Raw genomic sequence first — 19,110 nt, forward strand, 5'->3', positions numbered from 1 at the left:
AAGGGTTAATTCCCTGCACAGACCCAGCAGATTTAAGGGTTGATTCCCTGCACAGACCCAGCAGATTTAAGGGTTAATTCCCTGCACAGTCCCAGCAGATTTAAGGGTTAATTCCCTGCACAGACCCAGCCCTGCTCTATTTTTATACCTTAACCTTTCCTGCTCTGCAGCAGTTCATCAGCTCTGTTCCACGCACACCTTATCAATGTTTATAAAGATGTTCCTGAAGGACCTTGGGGCTCACCATGGCAGGTTTTTGGAGGCTGTTCTTGCTCCCTTTCCTTGCTGGTGGTGCCCTCAGCTCCTGGATGAGGCTCCCTGATCCCTTTTCCCCCACTGAGATGGGGCTGTTGCTCCAACAGAGTGACTCAGCTAAGCTGAGTTATTGACTTTTCTGCCTGAATTTGAATATTTCGCCTGCATATGGAACCAAAACACAGGATCTTCTGTAAAAATAGACAGACAGACTCACGCAGGGATCCATGTTAATGACACACAAAGTTAGCTAATCACTTTCAAGTACCCTGCCAAATTCTGTGATAAATCAAGATTCCTTGCACAGTGTGAGCCCCTGACTTCTCCTGTCGGTCTCATTGCTTTATATTTAGTATTAGTATTTATCCCTGGATTTGGGTGTGGGAAGAAACATCACACATTCTCTCACAGGTGAGAGACCATTTTATTTAACCCTAAATTTAAATAATGTAACCCTAGATTATCACTGAGGAGGAGCCCCTGTGCCTGCACACGCAGTGCCTGCCTGGTGCTGTTGGAGGGGGCACCTCTCTGAGCCCAGGGCTCTCCTGCCAGCTGCCAGAATTATTTCCTGGCCCGTTTGCTGGGGCAGGGAAATGGGCACAGCTCGGGCACCTCTTCTGCTCCTGGCAGGTGGCAGTGAGAGGAGCTCACCTTTAGGGCTAAGCCTGTGGCTCTAAAACACAGAAACCACCAGCAAGATCAAATAAATGAGTTTTGCATGAGTGCCAAGACCTGGTTTTAAGAGAAAATCTCCTTTAAGTGTTCTTATCTCAGCTCTAATTTCCCATCCTGGGATATTTCACATTTTTCCTTCGTGCTTGCTTTGATTTTCACTCACAAGCTGTAACTGTTACCCTGTGAAGGGACAGGTAGAAATTCAGGGGTTTTCACCCCAGACCACTGCAAATTGCTCTGTGTTCAGAACTGAAGGGGTGAAAGGGAGCAGCAGAGAACATAGGTAAGGTGTGGAGAAATCCAAAACCTATATTATTATTATTTAAAAATGTAAAATTAATCCCTGTAAACAGGAACAATGTGACTTAGTTAATGTACTTTATTTGATTTTTATTTGGTTTTATTTATTATTGGTTTGGTTTAATATTGGTTTGATTTGATTTCACACAGGAAATAACGGGAGTAGCACTTTGGTAAAGGATGAGAGAGGTGAATATTGGACCATTTGTGGCATTTCTGAGTGCCAGGTGCCCGAGATTAACTCCTGTTCTCTTGCAGACCTGCAAAAGAGACAGGATTAAACCCCAGATTCTAAAATGGAATCAAGTGCTAAAAGCACAATCACCCTTAGAGTGATTTGAACAAAGGACCAAATAACCAGAACACATCAAAACTTTGAAATCTTCCTGACTTTCTGAGGCATTCAGATCCTCCCAAGGCCCTAAACCTGCTGTTCTGCCCTGCCCCTGCCCCTCTGAGCCCTGCTGATCTCCAAGAGCCCACTGCAAAGGAGATTTCTCTCCATTTTCCTTCACTCCTGGTCTCTGAGCCTTGCACTGAATGACACAGGTCACATTTAAAGCCCGAGGTGACACTTTTAGGAGCAATTACAGCCCATTGGCACCAGCTGCAGTGTGACTGCAGCTCCCCACCTCACACCAACACGTCCCTGGGATGCACCAGTCCTCATGACAGCACCCAAACACCTGGGCAGGTGGGTGCCCATGCTTTGTGCGCCTGCTTCCAGATGTTTTTAACTGGAACCTGGTGAAAATCAGCTTTTAGGAAGCCCTCAGGCACTGATTTCACACCCAGCTGGTTCCTGGAGAGTGGAGCATGGGCTCAGGGCTGGGCTGCAGGATTGCCCAGGCTGTGATTAGTGCAGCAGGCTGGGCTGGAGCAGAGGGCTCCCTCAGTTTTCTGGTGGAATGAGGAGCCCCTGGAATTGCCTGTTCCCTGAGCAGGGGCAGGGCAAGCAGCTGCACTGCTCAGGTGGGCACAGACCGCTGGGGCTGCAGCCTCAGGAGCCATCCAGGGCACAGGGGGTGGCAGGGGGCTGCACCCCACCCAGGATTCACCCAGGATTCACCCAGGGCACTTTGGACAGGGCTCCATTCCCTCAGTGGTGCTGCAGTTATTCTGGTCACACTCAGCATGGAAATCCCCTGCTAGCAGCAAACAAATTCCAGTTATTGTGCACTCCCCTCGGGGTCTCTCACTGCTCAGGGTGACCCCAAGATGTGTCAGAGAGTCTCTGTTCCCAGCCTGGTGCTTGAGGAAGGAGTCAGAGCTCCTCATTTCTCGGTCTCAAGGTTGTTTATTGTATCTTATCTATAAAATTCTTTCTCTGGCCTGCTGAGGTCTGTTCAGCAGGACAGACAGATGCACTCTGCCTGCCCCTAGGGTGTTGTTATCTTTTTACACTAAAAACTACCTGTGCAATATTTACAATTACTTCCCAATACCCATCACCTGTGTTAGACAGTGAGCTTCTACTCTGAACCAACCCAAAAGTGCCACCATCACAGCAGAAGATGGAGGCCAAGAAGGCTGGACACACCCAGATGCCTCCATCTTGCCCCCTGAACCCCCTATTCTAAAAACCCCAAAAATCCATTTTTCACCCCATGATAAATTCTCTGTCATTCTACCTAAGCTGTTGTGGCTTGCAGATCCTCATCTAAGGTTGGCAATTTGCTCCATGGGTCATAACCAAACCCACAGACACTCTGGGCTCTGTGCCAGGGTCTCTGAGCCCCTGGCAGGGGTCCTGGCTGCTCAGGACATCCTGGGTGCTGACACATCCTTCCTCCCTGCAGGAAGAGTCCCCCACCACCCCAATTCCATCTGGATGTCCTGGGTTCCAGCACACTCCCTTGCCTGGAATAAACCCAGGACTGAGCCCAAAGTGAGCAGCCCCAAGGCAGGGGGTGTCCCCTCTCTCATGGCCTCGCTCTGGGCACCTGTGGGGACATCCAAGCTGTAATTCTCACTGAAGGAGAGTGTGTGCAAGCTCTGGGGGTCTGCAGAAAGAGAGGAGGGACCTCTTTGGTTGCTCACTGGGAAAGAGCTCCTCCAATTCCCGTTGTTTTCATGGGCAGCCAGGCAAAGCCTCTCCCACTTTGCCTGGCTGCCCATTAAAATCAGGTGGATTACACAATGCTAAACTTTAAAATGTTTTTGCTCAGCCCTGTGCTTTCATCCCTCCAATCCTCTGCTCATGTTGGGTGTCACTCTTACCAGGCTTTCACACACGTGGTGTTCAAAATCAACTTGTGGGAACCAAAGCAGGTAATTAATTAGGTAAATTTGAGTCCATTAATCATTTGATGAATCATTCTAAAAGGAAATTACGGTTTTAATGTGGTGACCAAACTGGATTTAAGTGTCATTTTTGCTTGCTGCATTTCAGCTGGAGTTGTGGTTTACAGGGCTATGTTCTTTTTTTTGGGCAGCCAGAGCTGGGTTTGGTTTGCAGTACAGAGCTGTGCTCCAGCTGATCTCACATTCATCCAACCAATCAGCCAGAATGTGATTCTGAAGGCTTGGACACTTTCACTCTGAATTTCATCATGTAAATAAAACACTTGCAAAAGAAAAAACCCAAACCACACCACTTTGGTGCTGATTAAATTGAATATCTGTGATTTGCCTGGCAGGCTTCTTCATCATCAGGGGACACTCATAGGCTGTTTAACCTCCTCCTTGGAGGGTGAAAATGTTATTTTGTTGTGGGGTTTGCTCAGGCTGGGAAATCTCCAGCTCTGACAGGCCAGGCTGTGAGAGCACACAAGTGCAGCTCCAGCCCAGCTCTGCTCATTTTTGTCTCCCATTCCTTTTCTCTAGAATCTTCACAGCATTCCTCGTTATTTTTATCCTTCAGAAGCCCCAAATGACACAACAGCAGCAATCCACTGGCTGGAGCTGTGAGGAATGGGTATTTTGTCAGAAATCTCTTCACTCTGCTGCCCCTGCCACGTCCCAGCGTCTCACCCGTGTGCATTTATTTCTGTGCCTCCCAACATCTGCTCTTTGCTGCTTTTCGTGGTGCTGCCTCTCCTCCAGGCTGAGAACTGGCCAGGTTTTGTGGGTGGGGTTCCCCCCCCGTGGTACCTGCAGTTTGCAAACAGCTTTGGGTCCAAAACTGGTGGATTTACTGCCCTGCAGAATGCCGAGTGTGCCTCGCTGGCTGGGCTCCTCCACCAGCTGATTCCCTGGTTTTTCTGTTTTTTTTTTTTTTTAATGCAGAGCATGGGGGAAGAGCAGCTCAGTGAGAGGAACAGAAATAAACCAGCTGTAACTAACAGGAAAATAAGGGCTGTGGTCTCAAACCCCAGAGAGTGCAGAACCAAGGAATGGAAACAGAGCAGGTGATGTGGGCAGAGCAGGTTAACTGATGCATTCCTCCAGGTGCACAGTGCCAGCAAACACTATTTAAATAAATTTAAAGTGTGTTTATTGTCACACAAACTTGTGTGTGACCCACACCTCTTTATCCACAATGCCAGCAAACACTGTTTATATAAATTTTAATATGTAAAAACTTTTGTGTGACACACAGCCCTTCTTTATCCGTCCAGTTTGTCAGTCCATCTGTGTAATTTTTGAAATAAATTGTATTTAAAATTAATTATTTAGGCTTCTGTGGCTTGGGCTCTGAAATACTTGCAGGATTGCCTCCAGCCTTCACAGGACAGTTTGAGTGGTACAGAATAGCACCAGCAGTGTCTGAGCCTTAAATGCATGCTAAAAACTGCCTGGAGCTTGTGTTTGTATGAAGGTATTTCAAAAGAAAATAAAAATGTAAAAAATTACAGAAAAAAAATTTTAAAGTACAGAAAATACTGAACCAAAAAATCAGATCATTTCGTAGTAGGAAATGTGAAGACAACTTTTGCTGCTGTCATAGCTTCAGGTTTTGGAAGAGAGGGAATTTTATTTACCTGCAATTTTTGAATTTTTTTTTGCATTTTATTTAGCTGTAATGATTTATTACAGGTGGGCTGTCACCTCCTGTTCCTGTTTTTCTCCTGTCCCACAGAGAGTTTGTCCTGAGCTCCCTCTCCCACCTCAGCAGTAATCACCCACCAGAGTGCAGACCCCTCTCCTGCAGCAGGGGCTCACCCTGCTCAAAGGGGTGAATCTGCTCACTAATGAGATTTTGGGGGCTGATTTATGAGATAAGTAACTCCCCTGGGCTTTGCAGGTGGGATTGGTTGGGGTGCTGAGCACGGGGGGCTGTGCAAGTCCTGCTGCTGCTCCTCCAGGAGCACCAGTGTCAGCATTCAGGAACACATGATCACCAGAAATGATTCTATGCAGGTGCTTCTATTGAAGAGCTCTGGGTGTCAGGGGTACAGACCCAAATCTGACTCCCACATAGGTTCAGGATGGATATGCTTTTACATTCTATCATTATGTAAATTTCATGGTAATTATTAAACTCACATTGTTCTATAGTATACATAGATTTCAGCCAAGCATGGCCACCTGAGACTAGGAACATACAGTTTCTCATTGTTCTTCTTATGATTATACAATAATTATTTTAATTACTAAACAATCATTTTCAGCTAGTGTGGCTCTTCCCTGCAGCCACAGGAGCAATCAGTCCCAGCTAGCTGCTCCCCAAGCTTGGCCGGAGGAAGCCACAAGATTTGCCACCCCCAGGTTCCCTCAGAGGACCCCAGGTGGTGGTGCCATCTGTGGCGCGGGTGGCACAGGCGAGGAGGAGACCACGAGGAGTCCAAGGCAAAGGAAAAAGAGAGGACACTTGCGTGGCTGTCAAGGAGGCTTTATTCCTTAATGGTTCCAGAGGCAAGTGACAAGGGAGACAGGCTGGGGGGGGGGGAGCTGACACAGGGAGTGGGCGTGGAAAGGGGAGACTCAAAGTAACCAATAAGAATAGGGTAGGGGAGGAACGAACAACATATCTGAACCAATAAAGATCATACGTGGGAGGGGAAAAGCCCCAGGGGCAAATCATACAGCACAGTAAGGGTGATTGACATGGAAAAATCTCGAACAAAAGGGGGGTGGTTACAGTGAGTGACAAGGGGAGTGGGTGGCACCACTGGGAGGAGGGAAGGATCACTGGGTTTGATGGGCAGGCAAGTGGCGGGAAAGGAAAGTAACAGACAACCTGGGACAAACCATCGTGAGGGGAGAACATGGGGGGAACCAAGGACCAAACATTTTCTTAACACAAAACAACTAACACAAATAATAATAACAACAAATCTTTAAAAACACGATGCCACAAGCTAGCAATTATACTACTTATGCAGGTAGAACACAAGGCTTGACATTTCAGAGCTTATCTTAGCATTTTCCAGGGCGCCACTATCACCAGCACCGGGAAATGAGCACCTGGCAAAAGCCTGGTCCTGCTCAGCCGTGCTCCCTGAGGGTGCCCATCACTCATGGAGTGCCGCCCTGATTTCTGGGGGTTTTCTGAACCTTGTGGTGTTTGCAGTCTTGTAAAGAGCCTTCTCACCCACTTTCTGTGAATAACTGATAGCTCTGCATTCCTTTATGGAGGAGGAGAAATCTGATCTGGTGTGTGCAGTGTCACTGGAGAGGTGGCACTGTCAGCCTCCCATCCACTGCCACTTTTGGAAATCCACCAATGTTGGAGTCAGAAAATAAACTTCCCTTTTCCACCTTAAACCAGCAGCGTGTGTGTGGTGCTGTTTTGTGTCCTGTGGGGAGAAAGGAGTGAGAGCCTGGCCTGGGAGGGAGGAGGGGACTGCTCTGTGTCCCTTTGGGGCTGGTGTGTGTCCTTTGGGGCTGGTGTGTGTCCTTTGGGGCTGGTGTATGTCATTTGGGGCTGGTGTGTATCATTTTGGGGCTGGTGTGTGTCCTTTGGGGCGGTGTGTGTCATTTTGGGGCTGCTCTGTGTCCTTTGGGGCTGCTTTGTGCCAGTTTGGGGCTGGTTTGTGTAATTTTGGGGCTGGTTTGTGCCCTTTAGAGCTTCTCTGTGTCCCTTTGGGACTGGTTTGTGTCCTTTGGGGCTGCTCTGTGTCCTTTTGGAGCATTGAGGTCATTTTGGGGCTGGTTTGTGTCATTTGGAGCTGGTTTGTGTCCTTTTAGGGATGCTTTGTGTCCTTTTGGAGCAGTGAGGTCCTTTTGGGGCTGCTTTGTGTCCTTTAGAACTGGTTTGTGTCCTTTTGGGGCTGGTTTGTGTCATTTAGAACTTGTTTGTGTCCTTTTGGGGCTGATTTGTGTCATTTTGGAGCTGCTTTGTGTCCTTTGGAGCACTGAGGTCCTTTTAGAGCTGCTTTGTGTCCTTTTGGGGCTGCTTTGTGTCCTTTTGGAGCAGTGAGGTCATTTTGGGGCTGGTTTGTGTCATTTTAGAGCTGGCTTGTGTCCCTTGGAGCTGGTTTGAGCCCTTTTGGGGCTGCTTTGTGTCCTTTGGGGCTGGTTTGTGTCATTTTGGGGCTGGTTTGTGCCCTTTAGAGCTGCTTTGTGCCCTTTTGGGCTGGTTCGTGTCTTTTGGGGCTGGTGTGTGTCCTTTGGAGCAGGGAGGTCCTTTTGAGGCTGGTTTGTAGGGAGGTCCTTTTGAGGCTGGTTTGTGTCTTTTGGGGCAGGTTTGAGCCCTTTTGGGCTGGTTTGTGCCCTTTGGGGCAGGGAGAGAGGCAGTGCCTCCCTCTGAGCCTGGCTCTGTCCCACCTCAGAGGCTCCAGCTGCACCTCTGGCAGGAGGCAGGGCAGAGCCAGGGGATCAGGAGCAGAGAGCTGGCATGGTTGTGCTCCAGGGCCACTGCAGCAGCAGGGGAATTCACTCAAGTGTCTGATGAAAGGATTCACCTTGGGGTGCTCCATCCTTTCCCCCTCTCCTTCTCCTCTCAGTTTGTCAGCACAACTGATCACAAATAATTTGATTTCTTTCAGCATTCTGATTTCAGTGGCAGGAAACCAAGCTGGAGTTGAGATTTCTGTTGTGTTCTCTCCTTTGATACTGAGCCCTCCTGTTGCTGACCATGCCAGCAATTCAGGATCCTCACTTCCTATCAGGTGCTGAATTCCCTCACAAATGTGCTCTGAGGGGGTCACAAACAGCACTTTGGACCCCAAAAATGCCATTTGTTCCTTTTCAGGCCCGGGTTTATGTGCTGTTAAATCCACCAAGCTCCCTGTAGGATCTTCTGATGCTCTTTCAGCAAAGTTTTCCCTCCCAGCAGCAGCAGTGCTTCCCAGAGAGCTCTGCATTGTGGCTGCTCTGCATTAAAAACCAAGTTTTTGACACTTCCACCACGTTCAGTTGCCAGCTGCCTCGGTGCAGATTTGGATTTAAGGTTGCTGCAACGCCCTATAAATGTTTTACAGCCCCTCTGACTCTGGCACTTGAGGGTGATGGATGTCTTAGAAGGTTTTTGTCAGCAAAGTGGTGGCAACGTAAAAAGGGAAATTAAAAATCAGCTCCACAAAAATTCCGTGAGAAGTTGCTCCTGGGGAAGGGCCAGAAGATTCAAAGGGCATGAAGTGTGCAAAGTGGGAAATGCCATTTATTTTCCAGCCATGCCACCTTCAGAGTGCCCATGAGGTGAGCAGGGCTCCTGCCACTCACCCAACCATCCAGGAGTGAGAGAAACCCCTGGGGAAACTGCTCTGAGACTGCACAAAGAAACTCCTTGGGCAGCAATCAGATTTCATCCAAAAGAAAACAAAGTTTTCCACAGAAATATGCAAGCAGGGCCAGAATTGTGTCAGTGCCCTGCAAGCAGGAGAAGCCCTCTGTGCAATCTTCCTCTGGAGTTTGTTCCAGGCAATGGACCTGACACTTCTGGGTGCCAGGGGCACCTGCTGGCCACACCAGTGACCACTACTTAGATATATTTTAATATTTATATTGTCACAAATTGATATATATTGTCATAAATTAATTATATATATCTTGTCACAAATTTATGAGTGACACACAGCTCTTCTTTGTCCACCCAGGTTGTCAGTCCATATGTGTAATGGCTGTCATTTTTTAAAAAGAAATTGCATTTAAAATTAAATACAAGCAATATTTTAAAAAAGCAAAATTAAACACAAGCAATATTTGAAATGAAATACAACACAATGCAAGCTGGCACTGGAGGTGCCTTCCAGCCCTGCAGGAGGAACCTGGCAAATCTGCTAACCTGTTAAAATGTTAACCTGTTAACCTGTTAAAATGTTAACCTGTTAACCTGTTTTCCTGTGCCCAGGAAAATGGAACTCTCATCCTGCCGTGGGGAATTTGGTCTGAGTGAGCCAAATCACCCAGAAGTGCTGTCAGGACAATGAGCAGCTCCTGGGTCTGTGCAGGAAGCAGCGTGGCCAAAGAGAGGTGTTTTCATGTAACCATCCCTCAATCTGGAACAGGAATTTACCAAAAATTAAAATATCATTTATTGGTATATCTAATTTGTCCCCCAGCGTGTCCATGGTGTTTAAATTACAACCATCACCTATTAGCCCTGCTGTTTGATTTGGTTGTGTCATTCTATAGTTCATCAATATTTCTAATTTCGGCCCTTCATTAAAGAATCCTGCACAAAATGTGTGAAATTCAAACTGTGGAAGTGTTGGTACCTGGGATTTTATCAAAACTCTAAAAGGAGCTGTTGCATGGATTCCCTGTGTTTGTTACTGGAGCACCTGTTCCACTCAGTGTGGCCTGCAGAGATCTCAGCCAGATGAGTTGTGGTTCTCCTGACACAAGGATGAGGGCTGAGCTGTGCTCTGTGTCACACACGGTGCTTGTCCCAAAACTCGGGGGGGAGCATGCTCACTGCTCTTAGAGAAAGCTGCTGGGAAAAGCACCCGAGTTCTGGTGACGAGGTAAAACTGCCTGAGGAAACACAGCACCCCTTCCTCAGAGGGCTGGAGGGTGCTGGAGATGGAGCTGTCCGGGATGCTCGGATGGAGCTGGAGCTGTCCAGGGATGCTCGGATGGAGCTGGAGCTGTCCAGGGATGCTCGGGATGGAGCTGGAGCTGTCCAGGGATGCTCGGGATGGAGCTGGAGCTGTCCAGGGATGCTCGGGATGGAGCTGGAGCTGTCCAGGGATGCTCGGATGGAGCTGTCCGGGGATGCTCGTGCTGACGCTGGAGCTGTCCCGGGATGCGATGCAGGCACAGTGCCCGAGCCAGCGCGGAGCTGTCCCCAGCAGCTCTCCCCGCTCCATCCTCACCCCCTGCCCCGTGCTGAGCACGGCGGGGCTGCTGTGGCGGGGGGGAATCGCGGCCCTTGTGGTGCCGGCTGGACACACACCCACGGACACCCACAGACACCCACGGACACCCACCCACACCCACAGACACCCACAGACACCTACACACACATACCCACAGACACCCACCCACACCCACAGACACCCACCCACACCCACACTCACACCCACACACACACACCCACACACACACCCACACACCCCCACACACACCATCCCCGTGCTGGCTGTGGCCTGTCCCCATCCCTGTCTACATTGCTATCCCTCCCTGTCCCCATCCCAGTTCCAATTCCTGTCCCTATCCCCTTCCTCATCCCTGTCCCATCCCTGTCCCCTTCCTGTCCCCATTCCCTGTCCCCATCCCCATCCCAGTCCCCATTCCTTTCCATATCCCCTTCCTCATCCCTGTCCCATCTTGTCCCCTCCCTGTCCCTATCCTTGTCCCATGCCTGTTCCCATCCCCCATCCCATCCCATCCCATCCCCGTTCCCATCCCCGTTCCCATCCCCGTTCCCATCCCATCCCTGTCCCTCCCTGTCCCCTCCCTGTCCCCTCCCTGTCCCCTCCCTGTCCCCTCCCTGTCCCCGCGCTCCGCCCGCCCCGCGGCCGCCCCCTGCCGGCGGGCGGTGGCATTGCGGCGGCGCACAGAGCGCGGCGGGCGCACGGAGCGCGGAGCGCGGCGCACAGAGCGCGGAGCGCTGCCGCCGGCGCATCGCACAGCCCGCTCCCGGCCCCGCCGCAGCCCCCCGCCCGGCCAGATGATGAACTTTCTGCGGCGCAGGCTCTCGGACAGCAGCTTCATCGCCAACCTTCCCAATGGCTACATGACCGACCTGCAGCGGCCTGAGCCGCAGCAGCCTCCGCCGCCGCCGCCTTCCGCGGGCTCCCCGGCCCCCGCCTCGGGCTCGCCGGCCGCGGAGCGCCGGCAGCCGCCGCAGCCCGCGCCCCCCCAGCAGCAGCAGCCGCCGCCGCCGCAGCAGTCGGCGGGCAGCAGCTTCTTCAGCTCGCTCTCCAACGCCGTGAAGCAGACGGCGGCCTCGGCCGGGCTGGTGGACGCGTCCGCCGCCGTCTCCGCGGCTGTCGGCAGAAAGTTCAAGCTGCTCCTGGTCATCGACGAGCCGCACACGGACTGGTAGGTGCCCCCCGCTTGCCCCTGCATCATCATCATCATCATCCTCCTCCTCCTCCTCCTTCGTGCCCCCCGTCCTTCCCCGCCCTACCCGCGGTGCCCCCCGGCAGGTGCGGCTCACCTGGGGCAGAGCCCCCGCCCGGCCCCGCCGAGGGGCTGCAGCGCAGCCTCACGGGCTGCAAGATGGAGCGAAAAAAACCCCAAAAAAACAACCCCAGGGAGCGCTGGAGCGCCTGACTAGCCCTGAAATCTGCTTCCCATCACAACACTAAATAAAACATTTATAGCGCCCTGACCGAGCATATCCTGTGTTCTCTGGGGAAGCACAGGACCCGTGCCAAGGGGCACGTTGGATTTAGGTGCCCTGGGCAGGGATTGCTGCGCCCAGCTGCCGTGGCGGTGGCGTTGCGTGTGTTAATCCGTGTTTACGAGCCCGTTTGTTTTCACGCAGCTCCCGCTGCTCTGTGCCGTTCGGGTGAAGGTCCTTGGGGATGCCGGGCACCAGCCCTGCTTCTGCCCCAGCTCCGGGAATCCCTGCCCGGTCTGCATTAACTCGGCCGGTTTCATTTGGGCTGCGTGTTTGGTAGCAGGAAAACCGTGGGGTTTTCCAAGCGTGGGACTTGGCCAGCGGCGTGCCTGGCTGGTACCGGCAGCAGAGCTTATGGCTGTTGCCGACCTGTTTGTACTGCTGGATGCTCTAGAAGGACACCTTGCTATCCATCCCTCGCTAACTCGTGCGTTTGCACACCGAGCTGGCAATCCCCTCGTTCGCCGCTGCTAATTACGGTGCAGAAGGTCTCAGCAGCGCCTTAAAATAATGCAGAGTAAAACAAGTCTGTTTTTGTGAGGCTGAGATCATCCGGTAATGGATTGTGGGTTTAGGGTTTCATTCTCAGCCTCTCAGCCTTGCTGGCTGGATGGGCATGGGCAGTGCTGTGAGCTGATCCCGTTTGCTTTGAAAACGGCACTTCAATAAAATACTTGGAAGGAAAACTGAAGCCTTTAACTATAGCAGATACATTATTTCTGTTGAGATAACATTACCTGTTACATTTTCCAGGCTTTATCTCCTGTCTGGTTTTGTGGCTCTGTGTGTGTGGGGAGGGGGGTGGTTTTCTTTTTCCTTTTTTATTTTTTTTTCTTTTTGAAAAAACAAGGTGGTTGTATCGACCAGACTGAGGCAGCCTCTGTAGCTACGTCATGGAGATGCATCCATGGACACTGCTCCCTGCCTTGCAGAAACATTTATTTATTTAATATTCTAGAGTGCACAGCTCTCTGCCTGACACATTCAAGAACTGCATTTGCCCAAAAGGTTTCTCTCTGGGAGATTTTTTTGTGCTTACTGGAGACAGTCTGCTGATTTTGAACGTGGTTTTTCATACGTGGTTTACATCCCTGATAAATGCACTCCAAATCAGCACAGTCTGTGGATGGGGGCAAAGCTTTGAAAGCCCTGCTTCCACGGGGAGTTCCCCCTGGAGAACTCCAGGTAGGAGCCTCACAGATCTACACAAGGTTACTCATGCCTGCTTGCTTTTGCCTTTTTCTCCTCCTCACAGTGTGTGACATGGATACGTAGCAGTTCTAGAAAAAGCAGTTTGTTGTTGCACCGGCTCTTTCCTTTCCCAGCAATCAGAGTTGTTTTGTAGCAGATTTTGAAATATATTCTGAAAAATGACATCTCTGACCCTTCTGAGCCCCTTCCATCTCCAGACGTGTGTGAATCCGGATAATTCATGCAGAAGAGTTTGTCCATGCCTAGGGAAGGACAGATCTCCATGCATGGATCTGCTGGGGGGTTTGTGAGCTAAAATGGGATAAGGATTGGCAAAGGGAGGCTGGGAGGGGCAGCAGGTGAGTGCCAGGGGCTGCTGGGCACCCCAAGCTCCTGGGCTGGGCTGCAAGGGGAGGCTGGCAGAGCTCTGGCATCTGATGCTCTGAGCAAACCCCGTCAAGAACAGCAAAACCAGCACCAAAACCAGCACCAAAACCAGCCCCAAACCAGCACCAAAATCAGCACCAAACCTGCACCAAACCAGCACCAAACCTGCACCAAACCAGCACCAAAACCAGCACCAAACCAGCACCAAACCAGCACCAAACCTCAGCACCAAACCAGCCCCAAAACCAGCACCAAATCCAGCACCAAAACCAGCACCAAAACCAGCACCAAATCAGCACCAAACCTGCACAAAAATCAGCACAAAACCAGAGCCAAACCAGCATCAAAATAATCACCTAAATCAGCATCAAATCAGTACCAAACCAGCACCAAACCAGCACCAAAATCAGTACCAAACCAGCACCAAACCAGCACTAAAACCAGCCCCAAACCACCACCAAACCAGCACCAAAATCAGTAAAACCAGCCCCAAACGAGCACCAAACCAGCATCAAACCCAGCAACCAAACCAGCCCCAAACCGGCCCTAAAACCAGCACCAAAATGAGCACCAAACCACCACCAAACCATCACGAAACCAGCACCCAAACCAGCCCTAAAACCAGCACCAAACCAGCACCAAATCCAGAAATCCAGCTCCAAACCAGCATGAAACCAGCCCCAAACCAGCACCAAAACCAGCTCCAAACCAGCCCCAAACCAGCCCCAAAACCAGCTCCAAACCAGCACTAAACCAGTCCCAAACCCAGCCCCAAACAAGTACCAAACCCAGTACCAAACCAGCACCAAACCAGCCCCAAACCAGCACCAAAACCAGCACCAAACAAGCACCAAAATGAGCACAAAACCAGCACAAAAACGAGCACCAAAACCAGCACCAAATCCAGCACCAAACCAGCCCCAAAAGCAGCCCCAAACCGGCACCAAACCAGCCCCAAAACAGCACCAAAACCAGCACCAAAACCAGCACCAAACAAGCACCAAAATGAGCATAAAAACCAGCACCAAAACAAGCACTAAACCAGCACCAAACAAGCACCAAAACCAGCCCCAAAACCACCACCAAACCAACACCAAACCAACACCAAAGCCAGCACCAAAACCAGCCCCAAACCAGCACCAAACTAGCACCAAACCTGCACCAAACTCAACACCAAAACCAACACCAAAGCCAGCCCCAAAAACAGCACCAAACCAGCACCAAACCAGCATTAAACCAGCACCAAACCAGCACCAATACCAGCCCCAAACCAGCACCAAACCATTCCCAAAACCAGCACCAAACCAGCACCAATACCAGCACCAAAACTAGCACCAAACCAGCACCAAACCAGCCCTGAGAGCCCCCAGAACCCTGGAGCTGCTGGGCTCTGGTGCTCACAGGAGGATCAGGTGCTTGGCCTCTGCTTTTTGGTGTTTTCTGCTGCACTGTGTTTGTTTGCCTTAAATTGCAAACGTGTCTGTTGCTCATGGGTTGCAGGTTCAATGGAAATCCAAAGATTTTGGTCTGGATCCCACTGAAATCCCACTGGTTCAGGATCCTCTCCTCAGCAAGGGCCAGAGGGAACGTCAGGGACAGGGATGGGGACAGGGACGCCTTTTTCTGTCAGCAAAGGCAGAAACCCAGGCAAAAAGGGACCCTTTCTCTTACCCCTGCACTAAGGGACATTTTGTTTTCAATATATTTTATTTCTCTGAAAGATTGACTCATACTTCAAGTATTATATTCATACTACATTCATGGCATATTCAAGATTTAGTGACCCAACATTTTTGTGGCTGCTCGTGGAATCACTTGGGATATTCTACCTAGAATCAAATCCCAAGTTGTTTCTTGCATTTTATAATCTTGATCTCAGTGATCTTTCTCCTCAATTTCCTGCCCTAAGAGGTCTGTGCTATTGAAAGTCTTGAAATTCTCCATTTCAATTGCTTTTATGGCATGGGACAGGGGGAAAAATGGGAGAATTGGCTTTTCTACCATAATTTGTGTGGTTTTTATCATTTTTCTTGCTTCTTAAGGAAAGAGTAAATGCAGCTGTGTCAAAGCCCCCTCTTTTCTCAGTCTGGAGTGTGTCAGAGCTGCAAAGGATAATTCTGTTCCTACAGGTGCTTTGGAGTCTTCCAGCCACATTTAGGGATCATGCCTCTCCTGAAGGCAGGGCTGTAGAAAAAGCTGAATCAAAGATTTTCCCCCAGCCTTGGTGGCAGGAGAAGGAACAAATTGAAAATAGGCTAAAGGTTGGAGTCAGTAAATCCACGGCAGGGGATCTTGGTTGGTTCTGATTTGTGGCATTCACATGCTCTGGAAAATCCCTTCATCCAGGGTTTTCCTCCTGGGAAGCTGAGAAGCCTCAGAGAAAAGGAAAACAATTCTGATCTCATTTGCTTCTGCTGTGCTGTGCTCATGTGGAATGTGTTTGGAGATTGTTCACCCACAGGTGATTGTTCCTTTGGTGTAAGACCTGAAATGAGGGATGTGGGACTCCAGGCAGCTCTCCAAAAATGCAGATTAATTTATCCAAAGTTCAGTTTATTGTATACGAAATGCAGATTATTGTATAAAAATGCAGTTTGTTGTATCCAAAATGCAGTTTGTTGTATCCAAAATGCAGTTTATTGTATACAAAATGCAGTTTGTTGTATACAAAATGCAGTGTATTTTATCCAAAATGCAGTTTATTGTATACAAAATGCAGTTTGTTGTATAGAAAATGCAGTTCATTGTATCCAAAATGCAGTTTATTCCATCCAAGTCATTGCAGCAGTCCAGAGTTGTGGGTGGGTGACAGAGCTGTGCCCACAGCTGTCAGCTCCAGCTGCAGGCAGGCCTGGAGACCCTTTGGTTTGGTTACATTGCATTCTATACTTCTCTTTGCTGAGCATCTTCATACAGTAGAACCAATCTATACCTTAACTATTGCCTATAGCCTGTCATACCTACTATCATTAGCATATTCATGTCACTGTTCTCCAGTCACTCACAGTCAGCACATTACAGTTTAAGCTAGAAGTTGTTTTTCAGTTTTCTTGCAGTGGAAAATTCTGAGCCCTTTTTTCTCCTTGCCACATTTGCTGCCTTGTTTGCCTGTGCTCTCTTCCTGCTTGGTACAAACACCTTCTTGTTTGGGGTGGGTTTATCCTTTGCTCTAAGCCATAAAACCCCTTCTAACTCACACAGCCTTTGCCTCCTTGGTTATCCAGTCAGACTGGCTCAGCAATTCTTTCCTTCTATATCAAAACTTGCTTCCATCTCCATCCCTTCATCAGACTCCACATTCAAAAATCTTTCTGCCAAGCACACACAGCTGTGAGACTCTTGTCCAACTTTCACCCTTCCCAGCACTTTGGGCTCATTGACTCTTTGGCCAACCAGGGCCAGGCTGTGTCAGGGCTCTGGAGAGAGTCAGGAGCTTTCATTGTTATCTTTTAGCCTTCTGTCTGTATCCTTGCTGTATTCTCTAGTATAGTTTCGCATTCTTTAATATAATCAAGTAATAAATCAGCCTTCTGAGAGCATGGAGTCAGCTGCATCATTCCTGCCTTCCTCAGGACATTCCCAGCAAATACAACCCTGGTTCTCATGGAAGACTTCCCCCTGGTCCCTTTGTACCATGAATGACCCCCTGGCCCACAGGTGGAAGCCAATATCCAGCAGCCATTCCCCCAGCTGGAAATCTCCTGTCATTCCAGAACAGCCCCTCGAGGAAAAGTGCAAACCCTTCCAAAGAACCAGCGCTGGTAATCTGTATACATTTCCATAAAGGCATTGGAAAAGCTGGTTTTGTTTCCAGGCCTGGGATGTCCTTTCCACCAGACATTTCCATTCCTGCCCTGCAGCACCCCGGGATGAGCTCCCACAGCTGGTGGAAGGTCTGGAGCTGCAGTGGGAATGTCTCCGCTGCTCCAGGGAGCTGCAGGGGAGGGCAGAGCCTCAAGAGCCCCTTGTGAGGTTTGCTGGTGATTGGATGTGACAGATTCCCATGGCGGCTCCACAGCTTTGAGGATCTTTGTTGATATTTTACAAATGGAGGAAACTGAGGAGTGAAATCATTGGTTCAAGGTCATCCAAGTGATGGCTGACAGAGCTGGATTGAAGCCAGCTTGCTTCAGCTTCTCTTTCCATTCTGCACCAGGTGTCCAGCATTCCAGCTAGATGGGTTCATTTGGAGATGGTGAAAATAGGTTTGTTTTTAATTTCCAAAATGGAAATAACCATTTTGTTCTTTACACAAAAAGCCCTGAATATTCAGTGCTGAGCAAGCAGCTGATGAGAGGCCATGCATCAGTGGCAAGGGGCCAAGGTGCTGTGTATAGATTATTATCTTTATTAAAAACTTATGTATAAGACTCAGAGAGCTGCTTCAATACTGAAAACTAATCATCACTGAGTGTGCCTTGTCCTTTAAACATTGAATATCAGACTGGTTGGCAGCAGAACTGAAATTATAAAAAGAACAAAGCCGGGAAATTTTGGTTTTGTGGTTTTTTAAAGCACAAATCTGGTTGTAAGTATCAGTACCTTTTTTTTTTCCCAGACAATTACACATTTCACTTCATGTTTACTGCCTGAGTAGTTACTCAGCCTGTGACAGGCTCCAGAGATAAACCCCAAATGCTAAATGAAGAGCAAACTTTCTGGTTTAAAATCACCCAGTCATTTGTGGGCCAGCATTGCTCATCAGAAACATTTTTTAATATGAACCCAGTGCAGAAAAGCCCTGCTTGAGGACACAAAAACTTCATGGAGTGAGCAGTGTGAGTTTCTTAGGGCTTGATTTCTGTTTGGGGTTTGGTTTTGTTCACTGGAAGGTGGAACCAGTCTCAATTAAAGCTGTGTGTGCTGTTGGGTTTTTGTAACCACCAAACATCCATGAACACACCACAGTGACAATTTCTCTGCAGCTTTTCTGGTCATTAGGGATGGCCCAGTTGTGCATAACTAATGAGCAGTCCCCACTCCAATTGGCCAGGAATCCTCTTGTGTTTATTTGTAACATGTTGATTTAGTAGCTGCAGCTCTCATTCCATCTAGTGCCAGCCTTCAGCCAGCCAGTTTCCCAAATTTGGAAGGCATCACTTGGTTTTAATCATGCATGAATGAGGGGGCTGCTCGGCCAGAGCACTCTGCAGTCCTTTGGGATGGCTCTGGAGGAGGACATAACAATGTCCCTGCAGCCTCCTGGCCTGGCACAGCTCCCTGCCACCAGCAGAAAATCCAGAGCCAGGTGGGGAATGGGGAGGGAAACCCAGCCTGGGACAAAAGTGGAGCTGGTGGAGGGGATGGAAGGGATTCCTTGGCAGGGGCTGAAGGGGGGTGGGTTTGGAGGCAAATCCAGCGGTGCTGCAGAGGAGGGAGGAGGTTTTTAAAGGGTCTCTGTCTCAAGACTTTGACCAAATTGTGATTAGTAAAGATAATCTTATCAAAATGTAAAAGATAATCCTACCAATGTGTGTGTTTTATATGGGGTGAAAAAGCATACACTAAATCACCTTTATTCATTTAAAATGCCCTGTGCAGCAAGAAACTCCTGATATTAAAGCAAAACAACCTTGCCTTTGGTGTGACACTCCTAAATTTGGGAAACTGGCTGGCTGAAGGCTGGCACTGGATGGAATGAGAGCTGCAGCTACTAAATCAACATGTTACAAATAAACACA

General features: G+C 49.4%; 1 protein-coding gene across 1 annotated transcript in view; it reads left to right on the plus strand.

Moving 5' to 3' along the window:
- The first annotated feature begins 11,173 nt into the window (after positions 1 to 11,173).
- SYN2 (synapsin II) overlaps positions 11,174 to 19,110 on the plus strand; it is a 176,284-nt gene continuing 168,347 nt past the window's right edge. The window contains exon 1 of the mRNA XM_018915255.3: positions 11,174 to 11,547. Within this exon, the coding sequence (XP_018770800.3) occupies positions 11,174 to 11,547 (374 nt within the window). The remainder of the gene's footprint in view (positions 11,548 to 19,110) is intronic.

This window comes from Serinus canaria, chromosome 12, assembly GCF_022539315.1.
Source record: "Serinus canaria isolate serCan28SL12 chromosome 12, serCan2020, whole genome shotgun sequence".
NCBI classification, from domain to species: Eukaryota; Metazoa; Chordata; class Aves; order Passeriformes; family Fringillidae; genus Serinus; species Serinus canaria.